At 47.0% G+C, this 21524-nt stretch overlaps 1 protein-coding gene across 1 annotated transcript in view; it reads left to right on the top strand.

The window, feature by feature from the left end:
• The window catches only part of LOC109916335 (extracellular serine/threonine protein kinase FAM20C-like), a 38534-nt gene extending 23248 nt beyond the window's left edge, over positions 1 to 15286 (top strand). Inside the window, exons 5-10 of the mRNA XM_048617327.1 lie at positions 2302 to 2417; positions 3464 to 3644; positions 4006 to 4115; positions 10427 to 10508; positions 13707 to 13766; positions 14582 to 15286. Coding sequence (XP_048473284.1) covers positions 2302 to 2417; positions 3464 to 3644; positions 4006 to 4115; positions 10427 to 10508; positions 13707 to 13766; positions 14582 to 14822 — 790 coding nt within the window. The 3' untranslated portion in view covers positions 14823 to 15286. The remainder of the gene's footprint in view (positions 1 to 2301; positions 2418 to 3463; positions 3645 to 4005; positions 4116 to 10426; positions 10509 to 13706; positions 13767 to 14581) is intronic.
• The last annotated feature ends 6238 nt before the right edge of the window (positions 15287 to 21524 follow it).

The raw sequence follows: 21524 nt of genomic DNA, 5'->3' as shown, positions 1-21524 counted from the left end.
GTGCGTGTGTGTGTGTGCACGCGTGTGTATGTGTGTGTGTGTGTGTGTGTGCGTGCGTGCGCGTGCATGCGTGCGTGTCTGGGAGAGGGGAGTGCGTGTGTGTGTGTGACACACACACACGCACTCCGTGTGTATATGAAGGACCAAAGAGCAACTAGGGAGAGAATAGGGCCCTCTAAAGATCAACCAGACCGCTTATGTGTGGAACCGCAGGAGATGGGTGGGATACTAAACAAGTATTTTGCATCAGTGTCACTGTGGAGAAGGATATGGATGATAGAGAACATGGGGAAGTAAATAGTGACATCTTGAAAAGTGTCCATATTACAGAGGAGGAGATGCTGGACGGCTTAACGCACGTAAAGGTTGGTAAATCCCTGGGACCGGATCATGTATACTCTAGAACTCTATGGAAAGCTAGGGAAGTGACTAGTTCTCCCTGTATTCCATGTGATCTAACCTTGCTAACCAATCCACCATGAGGAACCTTGTCAAACACCTCACTGAAGTCCAAATAGATCATGTCCACTGCTCTGCCCTTATCAATCCTCTTTGTTACTTCTTCACAAAACTCAATCAAGTTCGTGAGACACAATTTCCCGTGCACAAAGCCATGCTGACTATCCCTAATAAGTCCTTGCCTTTCCAAATGCATGCAAATCCTGTCCCTCAGGATTTGCTCCAACAACTTGCCCACCACCAATGTCAGGCTCACCGGTCTATAGTCCCCTGGCTTTTCCTTACCACCTTTCTTAAATAGCGGCACCACATTAGCTAACTTCCAGTCTTCTGGCACCTCACCTGCGGCTATCGATGGTAAAAATATTTCAGCAAGAGGCCCAGCAATTACTTCCCTAGCTTCCCATAGAGTTCTAGAGTACACATGATCAGGTCCCAGGGATTTATCCACCTTTGCGTGTGTTAAGCCGTCCAGCATCTCCTCCTCTGTAATATGGACACTTTTCAAGATGTCGCTGTTTACTTCCCCATGTTCTCTATCATCCATATCCTTCTCCATAGAACTGGCTCAAAGGTACAATACAGAGGGTGGTGGTGGAGAGTTGCTTTTCAGACTGGAGAACTGTGACCACAAGGATCAGTGCAGGGTCCACTGCTTTACATCATTTATATAAATGATTTGGATGTGAACGTAGGAGTTATGGTTAGTAAGTTTGCAGGTGACACCAAAATTGGAGGTGTAGTGGACAGCTAAGAAGGTTAGCTGGGAGTACAATGGGATCTTGGTCAGTTGGGCCAAAGGACCAAGGCGTGGCAGATGGAGTTTAATTTAGATAAATGTGAGTTGCGGCATTTTGGAAAGGCAAGTCAGGGCAGGGCTAATACACTTAACGGTCTAGTCCTGGAGAGTGTTGCTGAACAAGGAGACCTTGGAGTGCAGGTTCATATTTCCTCAAAAGTGAAGTTGCACGTCGACAGGGTAGTGAAGAAGATGAGATAACAAGATGTAGAGCTGGATGAACACAGCAGGCCAAGCAGCATCAGAGGAGCAGGAAGGCTGACGTTTTGGGCCTAGACCCTCCTACTATCTCTCACTAATGAAGAAGGCGTTTGGTATGCATGTCGTTATTGGTCAGTGCATTGAGTATAGGAGTTGGGAGGTCATGTTGCGGCTGTACAGGACATTGATTAGGCCACTTTTGGAATACTGCATGCAATTCTGGTCTCCCTGCTATAGAAAAGATGTTGTGAAACTTGAAAGGGCTCAGAAACAATTTACAAGAATGTTACTGGGACTGAAAGGTTTGAGCTATAGGGAGAGGCTGAATAGGTTGGGGCTATTTTCTCTGGAGCGTCAGAGGCTGAGGGGTAACCTTGTAGAGTTTTATAAAATCAAGAGGGGCATGGATAAGTTGCATAGCCAAAGTCTTTTCCCCGAGGTAGGGGAGTCCAAAACTAGAGGCCATAGTTGAAGGTGAGAGGGGAAAGAGTTAAAAGGGATCTAAGGGGCAACTTTTTCACGCAGAGGGTCGTGCGTGTATGGAATGAGTTGCCAGAGGAAGTGGTGGATGCTGGTACAATTACAACATTTAAAAGGCATCTGGATGGGTATATGAATAGGAAGGGTTTAGAGGGGTATGGGCCTAATGCTGGCAAATGGGACTAGATTTATGTAAGATATCTGGTCAGCATGGACGAAATGGACCGAAGGGTCTGTTTCCATGCTGTATATCTCTATGACTCTACTTGTGTGTCTATGTCTATGTGCATGTAGGGAGGTTGGAGGGTTATTGAGGAACAGCATTGAGGGAAGATTAATCTTCAGTGTTTATGTTTTTGAAGAATTTTAGGTTTCCGAAGAATTCCTCCAGTTTCAGGTCGTTTGGTCAATGTGGTGAAGGAGATCAGAGAGCGGACATTTGACAAACACCTCGAGAGGACTTTCTTCATCTCGCCCGGTGAGACAGGGAGAGAGGGGAGCGAGGTGGTTGGTGGGGAGGGGGTGTTGCAGACCGACAGAGGACAGAGAGAGAGAGAGATAGAGGTGAGAGAGACAGTTAGAGAGAGACTAGGGAGTGAAAAAGAGAGAGAAAGAGACAGACGGACAGACAAAAGAAAGAGAGAGACAGGGAGACAGACAGACAGAGTGGGAGGGAAATGGAGTCAAATCTGAGGGTGACACTCTACAGTGAGGCCAGATGAACTTGTGAGACATTGATGGGGGAGGTCAGGGACACTGAGGGAATAGAGACAATGTTGGGGCAGGGATGGTTGCAATAAATGGTGGGTATTACAGGACACAGGGTGTACAGACACTGAGAACGTTGAGATGTGCAGGGCTGGGACACAGGTGTTGGCTTCCCAGCGCTTGTGGGGTCACTGGAAAGGGAACGTGGAGACATGGGATGGGGGTGGTCTGTGGGGAAATTGAGAGGGTTGGTCACTGAGTGGCAAAACCACTGAGGGAGTGTTTGGTGACATAGGGACACTGGATGGGGGATGGGGACATGGTTGGGGGGTATTTCGGGACACGGGGAAGGGGGTGGGGTTAAGGCTAGGGTGGGTTAATGGGGGTATGAGCAGGGGGTGTATGGGGACATAGGGAGGGGTGTATGGAGACACAGGGAGGGTATATGGAGACATGGGGAGGGGCTGGGGTCACGGGGAGAGGGATGGAGTTAACGTTGGTGTGGGTATATGGGGAGATGGGGAGAGGGTGTATGGGTACAAGGAGAGGGTATTTATGGCGATTTGGGGAGGAGGTGTATAGTGACACAGGGTGGGGTTGGTGACATGGGGAAGGGGTGTAATTGGACACAGGGAGAGGGATGGGACGTGGGGATGGGGACACGGGGAGGGGTATGGAGTCATGAGAAAGGGTATGTATGGGGACACGGTTAAGGGGATATGTGGATTACAGGGTGGATGTGGGGACAATGGATGAATGCAGGTCTGTAGAGATCTGCCGGTGGTGTGGGCATTAACAGTTCTCTCACTCTCTTAGCGAACAATGTTTGTTTCCATGGTGAGTGCTCCTATTACTGTGACATGGAACATCCTCTGTGTGGAAAACCAGAGCTGATGGAGGGCTCAATGGCTGCCTACCTGCCTGATGTGAGACTCGCTAAACGCCTCTCCTGGAGGAATCCCTGGAGACGCTCCTACCACAAGAGTAAGAAGGCCAAGTGAGTGTAGGCCCTTAGCTCCCGAGACACCCTGATAAGTACCTCCGCCCCAATCCAGCTCACTCCACCATCAGGACACCTCAATTCCTCTCTCACTGTCCCCTCCCCTTCTCCTGCACCTAATCTCTTTCTCTCCCCTCCCTGTCCCCCTCTCTCCCCTCCTTTCTCTCCCCACCTTCTCTCTTTCCCACTTGCCCCACCTCCACTCCCCTCTCTGTTTCTTTCCCCCGTCTCTCTCTCTCTCCCACACCTCCTCCCTTCTCACTTGGCTTTCTCTCCCCCCATCCATCTCTCACTTTCCCCCTCCCCTCCCCCTTTTTGGTCACTCTCTGAGCTCTCTCTCTCTCTCTCTCTGTTTCAGGTGGGAGGTGAACCCCTCTTACTGCGATCATGTTCAGAAAACACCGCCTTACAAACATGGCAGCCGACTGCTGGACGTGATCGACATGACCGTCCTGGACTTCCTGACGGGTGAGAGCGCCTCCAACTGGGGAAGAGTGGGTCAGTGAGGGCGGGAGGGGGTCTGTAAGAGCATGACAGGGGGTATGTGCATGTGGGGAAGGGTGTCTGCGATGTGGGAGGGGTGTATGTTAAGTGGGGAGGGGGTGTCTGATGTGGGGGGTGGGTGTCTCTGATGCTGGGGGGTGTATCAGATGTGGGGAGGGGGTGTCTGTGATGTGGAGAGGGGATGTCCGTGAAGGGGGAGGGGGTGTCTGTGATGTGGGGAGGGGGTGTCTGTGATGTGGGGAGGGGTGTCTGTGAAGGGGAGGGGTGTCTGTGGTGTGGGGAGGTGGTGTCTGATGTGGGGAGTGGGTGTCGCTGAAGTGGGAGGTGCATCTGATGTGGGGAGGGGTTGTCTGTGAAGGGGGCGGGGTTATCTGTGATGTTGGGAGGGGTGTCTGTGAAGAGGGACAAGTGTTCAACGTAGGGAGGGGGTGTCTCTGAAGGTGGAGGGGGTGTCTGTGTTGTGGGGAGGGGTGTCTGTGAAGGGGAAGTGGTATCTGTGAAGGGGGATGGGTGTCTGATGTGTGGAGGGGTGTCTGTAAGGGGGAAGGTGTGTCTGTGAAGGGCGTTGGGTGTCTGGTGTGGGGAGAGGTGTCTGTGAGGGGGAACGTGTGTCTGTGCAGGGAGTTGGGTGTCTGGTGTGAGGAGGGGTGTCCATGAAAGGGGAAGGTGTGTCTGCGAAGGGGACAGGGTGTCTGTGAAGGGGAGGGGTTGTCTATGATGCAGGGCAGTGGTATCTGAGCTGGAAAGTCTGGCTCTGAGCAATCTTGACATTGACTTCAGATCTCAAGTGCACATCTGGTGTCAGGTTACAAAGTGATCTATGGTGGGAAGTTAATATTCATGTTATGTGACCTTTCAAAAGGACAGGCAAGAAGGAATGGGCAGCACAGTGGCTTACAGCACCAGGGACCCGGGCTCGATTCCACCCTCGGGTGACTGTCTGTGTGGAGTTTGCACATTCTCCCTGTGTCTGTGTGGGTTTTCTCCGGGTGCTCCAGTTTCCTCCCACAGTCCAAAGATGTGCAGGCTAGGTGGATTGGCCATGCCAAATTGCCCATAGTGTCCAGGGATGTGTGGGTTAAGTGGGCTAGCCATGGGAAATGCAGGGTTACAGGAATAGGATAAGGGGTGAGTCAGGGTGAGATGCTCTTCAGAGAGTCGGTGTGGACCTGTTGGGCTGAATGGCCTGTTTTCACACTGTAGGGTTTCCATTCTAAAAAGGCCAATTAATCCCTAGGGCCCAATAATCTACATTCCTGGGCAATTCCTGAAAATTAATGCATATATTGGGGGTCATCTTTCAGGATTCCATAGACTCTGGAACAGTCACTATGGATTGGAGAGTAGCTAATGTAATCCCACTATTTAAAAAAGGAGGTAGAGTAGAGAGAAAGGAAGGAGTTGTAGACCACGTCAGTAGTGGGGAAAATGCTGGAGTTCATCATAAAAAGTCTAATAGCAGAGCACTGGGAAAATAGTGGCAGGATTGGACACAGTCAGCATGGCTTTACAAAAGGGAAATTATGCTTGATAAATCTGTTGGTATTTTTTGAGGATGTAAGCAGTAGGGTGAACAAGGAGGAACCAATGGATGTGGTTTACTTGGACTTTCAGAAGACTTTCGATAAGGTCCCATAGAAGAGATTAGCATTTAAAATTAAAGGGCACAGAATTAACATGGATAGAGAGCTGTTTGGCAAACAGGAAATAAAGAGCAGGAATAAACTGGTCTCTTTGAGCGGCAGCCAGAGACTAGTGGGGTACTGCAGGGATACTGCTCACACTTCAGCTATTAACAATATTGATTAATGGTTGAGATGAGGGAAACAAACATAGTATCTTACATTTGCTGATGACACAAAGCTGGGTGGGAGGGTGAGCTGTGAGGAGGATGTAGAGATGCTTCAGTGGGATATGGACAAGTTGAGTGAGTGGGTTAATGCATAATAGGTGAACTGCAGATAATGTGAGGTTATTCACTTTGGTAGCAAAAACAGGAAAGCAGATATAATCTGAATGGCAATAGTTTGGGAAAGGGCCAGGTGCAATGAGACCTGGGTCTTGTCATTCTTCAGTCACTGTAAGTGAATATGTAGCTTCAGCAGGTAGTGAAGAAGGCAAATGATATGTGTAATGGACCAGGCCAACCCCTCTCAAAACATATCAAGCAGATAGCCTAGAGCCTAAGTTTTACCTTATTTAAAGGCAAGCAGAAGGTACAGCATTCCAGATGTGATTCGATTGGTCAAGCTACTAGGCTTTAAGCAAAATTCACTTTATTCTTATACCACACTTAAATACAAACAAAAAAAAAATTGGCATAACTTTAACTCTGTCAAAATACTTAACAAAATAACGCATGATTTAACTACTACTCATCAACTGTTCCAATATAGCAGCATTCCATACATACACCTTTAGCAAAGGCAAGTTCAGCAAAACAGATTTCCCTTCACTTGCTATCCAATCCAATCCAGGAGAAGGAACATCGACAGAACAAATCAAGCAGCAGAGAAAGAGCTCAAACTTTTGCAGTAGCACAGACAGAGCTGTATCTGGCAGCTTCAACTCCAAAACCCCAACCACTTCAACTGAAGGCTAAAATCTGTGTCAGTCTGACTCCACCCACTCACGCGTCTTTTATCTTGTTTAAAAAAAACCCAAAGTTATTTACTCTGCTTTCCGTGGCGCAGACAGGTTTATAGCACCTCTTTGTAAGAGAAACAGGACAGATGGAGCGGCATGGTGGATCAGTGGTTAGCACTGCTGCCTTACAGTTCCAGGGACCTGGGTTCAATTCCACCCTCGGGCGACTGAGTTTGCACATTATCCCCGTGTCTGTATGGGTTTCCTCTGGGTCCTCCAGTTTCTTCCCACAGTACAAAGATGTGCAGGTTAGGGTGGATTGGCCATGCTAAATTGCCCATAGTGTTCAGATATGTGTAGATTAGGTGGGCTATAGGGGGATGGGCCTGGGTGTGATGCCCCAAGGGTCAGTGTAGACTTGTTGGGCCAAAGGGCTTGTTTCCACACCGTAGGGATTCTATTCAATGAACAAATCTCTCTTATAGACACATGTTATCACATATGTCATTATTTTTAATGAGAAAATTTGAGTACAGTAGCAAGGATGTCTTTTGTACAGGACCTTGTTGAGGCAACACCTGGAATATTGTGCACAGTTTTGTCTCCTTATCTAAGGAAGAGCATTCTGGCTGTGGAAGGAAGGTTTCCAGACTAATTCCTGGGATGACAGGTCTGACACATGATGGGAGAATGGATTGGTTAGGATTACATTCACTGGAGTTTAGAAGAATGGTAGGTGAGGGAGGGCGAAATCCCCTAGAAACCTATAAAATTCTAACAGGACTAGATTGGGTAAGTGCAGGATAGATGTTCTGTTGACCAAGGAGTCCAGGACCAGAGATCACAGTCGAAGGATACAGAGTAGGCCATTTAGGATTGAAGTGAGGAGAAATCTCTTCACCCTGTGAGTGGTGAGCCTGTGGAATTCCTTGCACAGAAAATGGTTGAGGTTTTCAGGAAGGAGTTATGGATACACTTATAAGGGTAGAAGGGATCAAAGCGTTTGGGGAGAAAGCAAGAACAAGATACTGAGTTGGATGACCAGCCATGACTATACAGAATGGCAGAGCAGGTTCAAAGGGCCAAATGGTCCGCTTCTGCTGTTATTTTCTATGTTTCAGTGTGAGAAGTTCTCCTAGGAAACAGTGACCATAAGATGATAGAATTTAGCATTCAGTTTGAGAGTGAAACCCTTGGTTCGGAAACAGTGGTGCTAAACTTAAATAAGTGGAAGTACAAAGGAATTATGACAGGGGTGACTGGGGTTGACTGGGAAAGGAGTTAAGCAGTGGAGACAGTTGATGAAAAATGACAAATATTTTGGAAAATAGTTCATGGCCCACAACAAAGATATATCCCAGTGAAGAAGATGGATTCTAATCATGGGGTAAACCAACCATGGAAGTTGAGGATAGTATCAAATTGAAGGAAAAACACACAATGTGCACAGATTAGTGGTAAACCAGAGGATTAGGAATGTTTTAAAAGCCAATAGAAGATGACTGAAAAGAAATGAATAGGGAGAGAATAAACTACGAGAGTAAACTAGCAAGTAATGTGCAAATGGACACTAAGAACTTCTTTGGATAATTAAAAAGCAAGTGAGAGGCCAAATTGAACTGATTGAATAAGAGTTTGGAAATAATAATGGGGAACCATAAAATGGCAGAAGAGTTCAACAAATACTTTACATCAGTCTTCACAGTGGAGGCATTGTTGCAAAGGGCAAAAGGTGGGGAGGACATAAATAGAATACCAATCACTAGAGAAAAACACTAAGAAAAATAATGGAGTTAAGTCTCCTGTACCTGATGGGATGCATCATAGGACATTAAAGGAAGTAGCTACAGAGACAGTGGATGCACTGCCAAAAAACTTCCAAGAGTCCTTCAATGCTGGAAAAGTTCCAGAGGATTGGAAAACCACCATTATTTAAAAAAGGGAGGGAGACAAAATTCAAGTAAACATAGATCATTTAGTTTAATATTTGTCATTGTAAAAGTGTTGCTGTCTACTTTAAGGGATATAATAGCAGAACATTTAGAAGGCATCACAAGGGGAAATCATGCTGGACGGGTTTATTACTGATCTTTGAGGAAGTAACAAGCAGCATAGAAAATTGGTAACCAGTAGATGTAATATTTTGGATTTCCAGAAGATATTTGATGAGGTACCACACATAAGGCTACTTAATAAGGTAAGAGCCATCATGTTGGAGATAGTACATCAGCATGGAGAGAGGATTGGCTAACTGATAGAAAATAGAGAGTTGGGATCAAGGGGGACGTTTTTCAGGATGGAAACCTGTAACCGATGGAGTAACACAGGGATCATTGCTGGGATCACTGTTTTTAAATGTTATATTTAAATGAATTGGATGAGGGGAGTGAATGTACTATAGATTGTACTGTAGAGGGACTTTAAAAAGCCACAGCAGCGAGGGATTTGGGAGGTCTCACTGCTGAATCACGAAGAACTAGCATCCAAGATCAGTGGGTAAGAAAGGCAAGTGAAATGTTGCCCTTTATTTCAAGGGAATGAAGTATAAAAACAGGTGGTCTTACTAAAACTATACAAGACACTAGTCAGAGCACAGCTGGAATGCAGTGAACAGTTTTAGTTCCTTATCTAAGGAAAGACATACTGGCACTGGAGGCAGCCCTGAAAAGGTTCAGTCAACTATTCCCATGTATGGAGGGATATCCTGTAATGAAAGGTTAATTAGATTGAGCCTGTACTCATTAGGGTTTAGAAAAATGAGAAAGTGACCTTATTGAAACATAAAAGATTCTCAGGGCACTTGGCATAACAGATGCGGATAGGCTATTTCCCCTTGTGGGAGAAAATAGGACCAGAGGGGATAATTTCAGATTAAAGGGGTCACCATTTAAGACAGAGATGAGGAGAGATTTATTCTCTCAGAAGGGAGGGAATCTGTGGAATTCTTTACTGCAGATGGCTGTTGAGGATGGGTAGTTAAACATAGTCAGGTCTGAGAGAGACCGATGTTAATGAATGAGGGAATCAAGGATTATGGGGAAAAGGCAGGAAAGTGGGGTTGATGATGATCAAATCGCCCATCATCTTGTTGAATGGTAAATGGACTTGATAGGCTGAATGGCCTACTTTTACTTACGTCTTATGGTCATCAGCCAATAAGGGTCAGGAAATTGTAAAATACCAAGAGCAATCAGTCCAAACTCTTCCAAGAGCACTTTCCAAACTTACCAACTCATCTAGAAGGACAAGACCAGCAGATATGTGGGAACACCACCCACCTGCAAGTTCCCCTCTGATCCACTCACCATCCCAGCTTGGAAATATATCACTGTTTCCCTATGTCTCTGAGTCCTGGAACGCCCTTCCTATTGAAATGTGGGTGCTCCTCAGCACATTGACTGCAGTGGTTCAAGAAAGTAGCTCGGCATCACGTTCTCCAGGGCAGTTAAAGATGGTCCAGCCGGTGACACTGACATCTGGTGAATGAACTGAGAAAAGAATGACTAAGTCAATCAGAGGCCTGTTCCAAACAGGCCTTGTGTGCAGGCTCCAGTTGTGAAGGGGTGAGATGAGCCGAGCTGGGAGTGTACCTGTTGTAGTAAATCCCTGAATGCAGCATGTTTTACTCTGTGCTGACTCCGCTCCCAATCAGGACTGACTGCTCTCCCTGGTCTTTCTCCCTTCTGCAGGAAACATGGACCGACATCACTACGAAACATTCCAGAAATTTGGAAATGAGAGCTTCATCCTTCACTTAGACAACGGTCGAGCGTGAGTACCAGGAGTGAGTAAATATTCCCAGGATCCGACGATGCCATTGCGGGTGTGTCTGAGACTGTACCAAACAGTACCCCAAGGCTATGGCTCAGTCATAAACACACCGTAGTCACAGTAGCATCTTCCATCAAGTTGGACCATGTGTTTGACTGTGGTGGCTCACTCTGGGTTTAGTGTTCCTCAGTGTAGAAGCTCCGAAGTAAAACTGCAATGTTCTGTCCAGGCTGCAAACTGAGGTGACATTTAAAGAAACCCTGGACTGCCCAAAACTGGGAACTCCTCTCGATTGTCCCAGTTGAATCCAAAGGAATACAATTACAACATAACACATTTGATACAATTTAATTGTGGTAGTGGTCAAAAGGGTGACATATTTAGATCTTGGTCCATTGTTGGGCTCCATTCTAAACTTTCTGTCAGGGTTCAAAGCTCCCGCAAAGCTGCAGGGATGTTAGCCCAGAGTTGGGAGTTTGATATGTGTCTCTCCTGCACATCTCTTGGTCAAACCTCCTCACTGAAGCCACAAGGGACTTGGTTTCCATGTACCTCCAAATGTACTGAAATGAGAAACAAAGCAACACACAAAAGTGTAAAGCACAGGGCCAGTTGTAAAAGGCAGGACTATGTAACAAAACGCAGGTGTCAGTAATAAAACTGAGGGTTCAATAATAAAAAACAGGGCCCTTCCTACCCCTGGACCGGGAGCCTGGGTACAAGTCCCAGCTGCTCCTGAAGTGTGTAATATCACCTTTGAACAAGTTGATTGGAAAAATATGTGAAAAAAATGTAATAAAACACAGGGCTCAGAAATAACAAATGGGTCTTGGTAACTAGGGGCAGTTTAAAGAAAAATCAGCTCTCAGTAATAAACAGCGGGCTCAGTAATAAAACAGAAGGTTCAGTCGTAAAATGAAAGGTCCAGTAATAAAGCAAAGATTTAGCAATAAAACAGTGGGCTCAGTAATTTTTTTTATTTATCCGTGCGACATGGACACCACTGGCTGAGTCAGCATTTATTGTCTATCCCTAGTTTCTCCTTGATGAGGAGGTGGTAAGATACCTTCCTGAACTGCTGCAGTCCACCTGCACAATGCAATTAGGGAGGGAATTCCAGGATATTGACCCAGCGACAGTGAAAGAACGGCAATTGTTTTTCCCAAAGCAGGATGGTGAGTGGCTTGGAGGAAAACTTGCAGGGGGTGGTGTTCCCACGTATCTGCTGCTCTTGTCCTTCTAGATGGAAGTGGTTGTGGGTTGGAAGGTGCTGTCTGAGGACCTTTGGTGAATTTCTGCAGTGCATCTTGTAGATAGTACACACTGCTGTTACTGAGTGTCGGTGGTGGAGGGAGGGAATGCTTGTGGATGTGATGCCAATCAAGCGGGTTGCTTTGTCCTGGATGATGTCAAGTTTCTTGAGCGTTGTTTGGGCTGCACCAATCCAGGCAAGTGGGGAGTATTCCATCACACTCCTGACTTGTGCCTTGTAGATAGTAGACAGGCTTTGAGGAGTCAGGAGGTGAGTTACTCGCAGCAGTATTCCCAGCTTCTGGCCTGCTCTTGTAGCCACTGTGTTTATGTGGTGAGTCCAGTTGAGTTTCTGGTCAATGGTAAGCCCCAGGATGTTGATAGTGGGGGATTCAGTGATGGGAACACCATTGAATGTCAAGGGGCGGTTGTCTCTTATTGGTGATGGTCATAGCCTGGCATTTGTATGATGCGAATGTCACTTGCCACTTGTCAGCCCAAGCTGCATTTGAACATGGGCTGCTTCAGTATCTGAGGAATCACGAATGGTGCTAAACATTGTGCAATCATCGGCAAACATCCCCACTTCTGACCTTATGATGGAAGGAAGGTTGTTGATGAAGCAGCTGAAGACAGTTGGGCCTAGGACACTACCCTGAGGAACTCCTGCAGAGATGGCCTGTCGCTGAGATGATGGACCTCCAACAACAACCATCTTCCTATGTATCAGGTATGACTCCAACCACCAGAGAGTTTTCCGCCTGATTCCCATTGATTCCAGGTTGGTAGGGCTCCTTGATGCCACACTCGGTTGAATGCAGCCTTGATATCAAGGGCTGTCACTCTCACCTCACCACTGGAATTCAAAACTTTGTCCATGTTTGAACCAAGGCTGTAATGAGGTCAGGAGCTGAGTGGCCCTGGCGGAACCCAAACTGGGCGTCACTGAGCAGGTTATTACTGAGCAGGTGCTGCTTGATAGCACTGTTAGTGACACCTTCCATCACTTTACTGATGATTGAGAGCAGATTGTAATTGGCCAGGTTGGATTTATCCTGCATTTGGTCTTCAGAACATACCTGGGTAATTTTCCACATTGTTGGGTAGATGCCAGTGTCGTGACTGTACTGGAACAGTTTGGCGAGGGGAGCGGCAAGTTCTGGAGCACAAGTCTTCAGTACTATTGCCGGAATGTTGTCAGGGCCTATTGCCTTCTATGTAACTACCCATCCGAGTGAGAAACTCACCTCAATGCCTGGCAAAAACAGAAATGATGGAGTAAAATGCTCCCCATGCTGAGGTAGGCCTTGCTGGATTTCACATCTGTTTCTGCCTGAAATCTTGCTGTGACCCATATCACTCAGACCCCTTTCAGATTCTGTCGTCTCTTTCCCTATATTTTAGTATTTGCTGTGAATTGCTGATGAATCCTGATGAGGTCAAGATGACAAGCTTCGACAGGATGTGTTTCCTTTCAGCAACGTTCTTTTGTTGCCGTTCTCTCATCGTTTGTAATTATCTTTTAATGGACGAGAATGCGCGCAGATGAATTTCCGTATGGACAAAGCAGAGAAAGTGAAATTTAAATCCCTCCTCCCTCCCAGCTCCTACTTGAAGCTGTTAGGTTTCTCCGACTGAAAAGGTCACACGCTTTCTCTCTCCACAGAGGCTGCCTGACTTCCTGAGTATTTCCGGCATTTTCTGTTTTGATGTCAGTAATCACATTAACTGGATTGAGTAGAATAGCAATGACTTCCGCTTCACCCATTTCCCCCAAGTCCCCATCTCATTGTGAAAATTCATGCAAGTGTTTCCTTAACAGAATTGGTGCAATGAGTTTCTCAGTTTGTGCTTTTCTTGTTGAGTTTTTATGTGTGACTTTGTGTTGGGAGGTGTGTGACTGTGAATCTGTAAAATGATCTATCAGTTTCTTTTCTTGTTCTCAAGGTTTGGACGGCATTCTCAAGATGAACCGTCGATCCTGGCCCCTCTCAGACAATGCTGCAGGTAAGGCTAACTGCATGCCTGCCCTCTGCACAGCTCCCTCTTTCCCAGTTACAACCAGTGCAGGTAGGAGCTTGTGCTCTGCTCAGGACTCTGCATGTCTTGCTCAGATGGAGCAAGCTCTTTATGACTCAGTCTGTGCTTCACTCAAGGGCAAGGAGGGATGGGTAATGAAAGCTGGCCTTGTCACTAATGTCCACATCCCACTCAAGAATTTAAAAAGAAGTCACTCCTTAGAGAAAGAGCCTTAACCCATTGATTCTAGACTCTAAATAAATTTGTCCTCGATCAGCTCGGTCACAATTTATTTCATTCTTTCTTTTCTGTTAGTGAGCAGTCACTGCACCATGGTCCCCGCAGTTACTGCCCTTCGACCCCCCCGCCAAAGCTACTGCCATTTGACCCCCACAGTCTCTGCCCTTTGACCCCCCACAGTCTCTGCCCTTTGACCCTCCACAGTCACTGCCCTATGACTCCCACAGTCTCTGCCCTTTGACCCTCCACAGTCACTGTCCTTTGACCCCTGCACTGTTACTGCCCTTTGACCCCTTGCAGTCACTGCCCTTTGACCTCCCCATGGTCCTCTTTGACCCCCCTCAGTTACTGCCCTTTGACCCCCAGAGTCACTGACCTTTGACATCCCCACACAGTCACTGTCCTTTGACCCCCCCACCCCCCCCACCACCCCCACACAGTCTGCCCACCATGAGTCCAGTGACTCAGTGACCCTGGGCGCAGGGCGAGGCTGGTCTCTCAGTGATGGTAAAGCTTTCCATGCTGGTCCTGCATTAGGTTTGATCTTTCATGTTGTCCGACAGGATCCGCAGAGGGACATTTCTCCGGCTGCAGCTTTTGGCCACTGACCACTACAAGTTGAGTGATGTGATGCGGGAGTCTCTGCTGAGTGACCGCCTGGAGCCGATCCTGAGTGAGCCTCACTTCACAGCTCTGAACCGCAGACTGCACACCATCCTGCAGACCGTCAGAGATTGTCTCCAGCAGCAGGGTGAACACAAGGTCCTGCACAATGAGCAGGGAGCATGGCGTGTCAGTCACTAACACAGTGAGGGTAATGCTCACCGGGACGGGGTAAGGGCTTTCTGTTTACACTCTGTCTACCCCACAGAGTGAACCAGAGCCCGGACACACAGTTAATCTGTCTTGCAGCTCTCTCATTGCATCATTAAACACACCATCACCCCACACACACCCCAAAACTCCCCGGCCCCATATTCCCAACCCCATTTCCAGTAATCCCTGTCTCTCACACCCCATGTAACCCCCTGCCCCCAACCCCTGTCCATTTCTGTCACTCCATCTCAGGCTCTGGATCCTTCCCCCAAACTGGTTAGTAGCAGCCTGCCACATTGTGTGACCCCGCTCCATCAGCATCACCCAGCCGACTCTCCAACCCAGGACCGACACACTCAGATAAATGCTGGGGTGGAAGCACACAGGAATCTCTGGATTTCAGCAGCAACATCACAGTTGAACTCAAAATAAAATTTGGTTTGTGTTACTGTCTCAGTTGTAAATTTCATACAGCCAACTTGGAGACTCACACAACAGAGCATGCTGTCCAAGCTGTACCTGCCATGGATTCAATACCTCTGTCAATGCTGAGGGAGGGCCGCACTGTCGGAGGGTCAGTGCTGAGGGAGTGCCACACTGTCAGAGGGTCAGTGCTGAGGGAGTGCCGCACTGTCGGAGGGACAGTGCTGAGGGAGTGCCGCACTGTCGGAGAGTCAGTACTGAGGGAGGGCCGCACTGTCGGAGGGTCAGTGCTGAGGGAGGGCCGCATTGTCGGAGGGTCAGTGCTGAGGGAGGGCCGCACTGTCGGAGGGTCAGTGCTGAGGGAGAGCCGCACTGTCGGAGGGTCAGTGCTGAGGGAGAGCTGCACTGTCGGAGGGTCAGTGCTGAAGGAACCACAGTGTCGACTGGTCAGTGCTGAGGATGTGCTGCACTGTCAGAAAGTTAGTTCCAAGGCAGTGCTGTACTGTTGGAGGGTCAGTGCTGAAGGGGTGATGCATCGCCAGAAGGATGAGCTGTTGTAGTTTACCAAAAGGGTCTGTCCTGGGTCCTCTTCTATTTGTGATTTTTGTAAATGATTTGGATGAAGGAGTGGAAGGGTGGATTAGTAAGTTCGCGGACGATATGAAGGTGGGTCACGTTGTGGACAGTGCGGAGGGCTGTTCTGGGTTACAAAGGGACATTGATAGGATGCAGAGCTGGGCTGAGAAGTGGCAGATGGAGTTTAACCCTGAAAAGTGTGAGGAGATTCATTTTGGAAGGATAAACTTGAAAGCAGAATACAGGGTTAACGGAGAGATTCTTGGCAGTGTGGAGGAGCAGAGGGATCTTGGGGTTCATGTTCACAGTTCCCTGAAAGCTGCCACCCAGGTGGATAGAGTCGTTAAGAAGGCGTATGGTGTGTTAGCTTTCATTAATAGAGGGATCGAGTTCAAGAGCTGTGAAGTTATGCTCCAGCTATACAAAAGCCTGGTTTGACAACATCTGGAGTATTGTGTTCAGTTCTGGTCGCCTCATTACAGGAAAGATGTGGAGGCGTTGGAAAAGGTGCAGAGGAGATTTTCAGGATGTTGCCTGGAATGGAGAGAAGGTCTTACGAGGAAAGGTTGAGAGAGCTAGGGCTTTTCTCTTTAGATCGACGAAGGATGAGAGGTGACAAAATGAGGTGTACAAAATGATCAGAGGTATAGATAGAGTAGACAGCCAGAGACTTTTTCCTAGGGTGGAGGTAGCTATTACGATGGGACATAGTTTTAAATTGAGCGGAGGTAGATATAGGGGAGACGTCAGAGGTAGGTTCTTTACTCAGAGAGGGGTAGGGGCGTGGAATGCATTGCCGGAGAGGGTAATGGAGTCGGCCTCATTAGGGGCATTTAAGCAGCTACTAGATAGGCATATGGATGATAGTGTAAGGTGGGGATGGAGGTTAGATAGACCTTAGGATTAGGGTAAAAGTTCGGCACAACATCGTGGGCCGAAGGTGTACTGTGGTGTACTGTTCTATGTTCTATGTTCTATGAAGTGATCTGGAGTTTAGAAGAGGCAGAGATGATGTAATTGATATATATAAGATTCTAGGGGGACTTGACATGTACATGTTGAAAAGACGTTTCCTCTTGTCGAAGAATAGAGTCATACAGATCGACAGCACATAAAAAGCCCTTCAGTCCATCATGTGCATACTGGTCAGAAACAAGCACCTCCCACAGGACCTCATTTCATTTCTCAGTGCTTGGCCCATAGCCTTGTCTGCCTTAGCCTCACAAGTTCACATCTAAATATATATTAAATGTTGCAGGGGTTTCCACCTCTATCACTCTTATAGGCAGTGTGTTCCAGATTCCTACCACCCTCTGGGTGAAAAAGCTTTTCCTCACATCTCCTCTAAATATTCTGCCATTTACCTTAAGTCTATGACCCTGGTTATTCCCCTCCATTAAGGGGAAATGTTTCTTCCTGTCTACCTTACCTATGTCCCTTATAACTTTATGCAGTCAATCATGTCCCCTCTCAATTTCCTCTGATGCATGGGAAACAATCCCAGTCTGCCCAATCTCTCTTTGTAACTAAAACTCTCCAGTCCAGGCAACATCTTGGTAAATCTCCTCTCGGACTCTGAAAGAGGGACACAAACTGCAGAAGTGTTTCCTTCCACCATTTTAGAAATATTTCTGCTCGTTCAGAGCCAGAGGAAGGGAACTGGGTGGATACTCATTCCCAGTGACAGCTCCTTCATGCAGTTTGGAGTCAGTCCACAAGGTGGTAGCAAAGTCAAAATTGACTTCAGTCTGCAGTTCAAACTGTGTCCCATGGGTGGTCAGTGTGTACCCAGTGCCCAATCACTGGTGGTCACTGTCTGCCCCAATGCCCAGTGACTGGTGGTCAGTGTCTGCCCCAATGCCCAGTTACTGGTGGTCAGTGTGTACCCAGTGCCAGTCACTGGTGGTCAGTGTCTGCCCCAATGCCCAGTGACTGGTGGTCAGTGTCTGCCCCAACGCCCAGTCACTGGTGGTCAGTGTGTACCCCAGTATCCATTTGTTCAGCATTCCCTGATTTCCATTGCTCCCCCATTGCTGGCCGTGCTGTCAGCTGCGTCAGCCTGGAGCTCTCAAATTCCCTCCCTAAATTTGTGCATCTCCCTTTCTATCTTTCTTCTTTCTTAACACTTTCCTTAAACTACCCAAATCTTTCCCCAAGCTTTCAGTCACTTGTCTTTCATACAGATCCTGGGAATGTGAAAACCATTGGGAAAACACAGCAGATCAGGCAGTCCATAAGAGAGAGAAAAAAACAAGGCTTGCATTTCAGGGTGATGATGATTTCTCATCAGAACCAGGGGACATAGGGAAGCAGCTCCCGAGTGAGGGGCATGGAGTAACAATAGCATTGAGAGTTGAGGGAGCAGGAGAGAGTTCTGTGATAGGGTAGAAGCCAGGACAGATGAAATGATGAAAATGGTGATGGTGTAGCAATGGGGGATGATAACGAAACAAATAAAAACCTAAAGATAGATCCAGCAGAGTTGGAAACCAAACAGCACAGCAAATACTCACTGTTTCTGTCTATAAAAAAATGGGAACTGATTTTTCCTGTATTCATTCCTGAGACAGACGTAGGCATTTGATTGCTCGCTGTTAATGCTCCTTGAACTGAACAGTTCACTAGGGTTATTTCAGAAGTTGGCTAATAGTCAACCACCTTGCGATATGTCTCATGTAGGCCAGACCAGGTAAGGATGGCTGATTTTCTTCTCTGTGAGGATATTAGTTTGGGTTTTTACAAAACAACAAATTCAGACGATAGCATTAGAAAAACTACCTTCACTTTCCCAACTGCATTTAAATTCCAACAGCTTTTGTGTTGGGATTTGCACCTCAGCATCCTGGGCCTAAGGATTACTAGCTCATTACTATATCACAGAGGTTAACAATGACAATTGCTGAACTCAGTGTTGAGTTTAGGGGTCTGTTAATGAGCAAGAGGAAAACCAATGTTCTGTCCTTTGAAGTGGGGGGAGGGGGTTACTTTTGGAACATATTTGGAAGCTGAGAACACAGATGACTGTCTGAGAGCAAGGCATTGAGTTGAAATGCTGATGGGAATCTTGGGATGACACTGTCAGGCTGAACAGATATGTTTCATAAAGTAGACACTGAGTGCAGACTTGTCAGTGTCAGAAAAATCTACACAGTGAGCAGAAAGTCAAAGACACTTTCAATTTTATCATAGATAACAAGGTGTAGAGCTGGATGAACACAGCAGGCCAGACGGCATCAGAGGAGCAGGGAAGCTGACGTCTCAGGTCTGGACCATTCTTCAGAAAATTTTGTCAAGTTGGTTTACAATGGTAGCTACTTCACCAGGTAGCAGAGATTGGGACCTCAAATGGTGAGGATGGATGGGGGGCTGGGGGATGGGGATGGGGTAAAGGGTCAGGAGTTACACCCTCTCCCTCTGCAGGGAAGGGCATAAGGTGTTGAAGTAACAGAGGAGTGGAGCAGCATGTCCCTCTGAGTATTTAAAGCGGATGGAGAAGAGAACATTTATGGTGGCAGGTTTTTAGTCACTCATGGGATATGGGTGTCACTGTCTGGGCCAACTTTTATTGCCCGTCCCTAGTTGCCACGTTAGAAGGTGGTGGTGAGCTGCTTTCTTGAACTGCTGCAGACCTGTGCTGTAAGTTGACCCACAATGCCCTTGGGGGGATCTTCCAGGATTTTCACCCAGCGACGCTGAAGGAACGGTAGTATATTTCCAAGTCAGGATGGTGAATGGCTTGGAGGGGAACTTGCAGGGAGTAGTGTTCCCATGTACCTGCTGCCCTTGTTCTTTTAGATGGAAGTGGTCCTGGGTTTGGCAGTTGCTGATTAGGGATCATTGGTGAATTTCTGCAACGCACCTTGTAGATAGTACAGACTGCTGCTGCTGAGTGTCAGTGGTGGCTGGTCTCAAGCTTCTTCAGTGTTGTTGAACCTGCACCCATCCAGGCAAGTGAGCGTCCCCACTTCTGATCTTCTGACCTGAGGGAAGGTTATTGATGAAGCAGCTGAAGGTGGTTGGGCCGAGGACACTACCCTAAGGAACTCCTGCAGATATGTCTTGGAGCTGCGGTGACTGACCTCCAACAACCAGAACCATCTTCCTATGTGTCAGGTATGACTCCAACCAGTGGAGAGTTTGTTTCCAATATACGCTGATACCAGTATTGCTAGGACTCCTTGATGCCACATTGGGTTTATTGCAGCCTTGATGTCAAGGGCTGTCCCTTCACCTCTGGAATTCAGCTTTTTTGTCCATGTTTGAACCAAGGCCGTAATGAGATCAGGAGCTGAGTGGCCCTGGTGGAATCCAAACTGGGCGTCACTGAGCAGGTTATTGCTGAGGAGTTGCTTGATAGCGCTGTTAATGACACTTTCCACAACTTTTCTGATCAAGAGTAGACTGATGGGGTAGTAATTGACCTGGTTGGATTTGTCCTGCTTTTAATGTACAGGACATTTCTGGACAATTTTTCACCTTGTTAGGTAGATGCAATGTTGTAACTATACTGGAACAGCTTGGCTAGGGGAGCAGCAAGTTCTGGAGCACAAGTGATCAGTAATATCGTTGGAATATTTGGTGCCTCCAACTGTTTCTTGACGTGACATGAAGTAAATTGAATTAGAGACTGGCGTCTGTGATGGGGGAACCTCTGGAGGGGGTCTGAGATAGATCATCCACTTGGCACTCTGGCTGAAGACTATTGTGAATGCTTCAACCTTATCTTTTGTGCTAATGTGCTAGGCTCCTCCATCACTCAATGATGTACTTAATGAATGACAGGAAGCTCAGAGGAACAGAGGAATCTTGGGGTGCTTGTCCACAAATCACTGAAGGTCGCAAGACAGATTAATAGAGTAGTTAAGAAGGCATTATAGATACTTGGCTTTATCAGTTGTGGCATAGATTATAAGGGCCTGGATGTTATGTTGGAGCTGTATGGAACTTTTGTTAGGCCAGTTTGAGTTCCGTATGCAGTCTGGTCACTACACTCTTGGAAGGATGTGATTGCACTGGAAAGGTGCAAACGAGATTTGCCAAGATGTTGCCTAGGTTGGAGTGTTTCAGTGTTAAGAGAGGCTGAATAAGCTCAGGTTGCTTTCTTTGGAGCAGAAAAAATTGAGGGCAAACCTGATAGAGCAATGTAAGATTATAACAGGCTTGGTCAGGGTGACTAGAAAGTAGCTGTTCCTTTTAGTTGAAGGGTCAATCAATTTTAAAGTGAAAGGCAGGAGGTTTGGCGGTGTTTTGAGGAAAAGTCTTTTTCCGGGGGTTATAGGGATTAGAATGCATTGCCTGAGGGTAGTTGAGGTGGGAATCCTCATAAATTTACAAAGTACTTGGTTGAGCACTTAAAATGCTAAATCATTGACGGTTATGGGCCTAATGCAGGAATATGGTACTAGTACAGATTTAATGTACCTTTGGAAGTAAAAAACCTGATGGACCAAACAGCCTCTTCTGTACTGTATGATTGTTTGATCGTTGAAGATGAGGAGACTTGTGGTGTGTCCTCCTTAAGTGAGTTGTTTAATTGTCCACCACCATTCACACTGGATGTGGCAGGACTGCAGAGTTCAGATCTGATCTGCTGGTTGAAGGAGTCCCTGACCCAGAGTGCAGTCTGTAATATGGAGTTGGCAGAAATGGCAGAGGAGGATTCACCTGAATGTGACAGTTTCTGCTCATTCT

This window comes from Rhincodon typus, chromosome 37 (assembly GCF_021869965.1).
Source record: "Rhincodon typus isolate 14 chromosome 37, sRhiTyp1.1, whole genome shotgun sequence".
NCBI classification, from domain to species: Eukaryota; Metazoa; Chordata; class Chondrichthyes; order Orectolobiformes; family Rhincodontidae; genus Rhincodon; species Rhincodon typus.
Note: the sequence above shows the minus strand (reverse complement) of the source record. Positions and strands in the feature narration are given on the sequence as shown.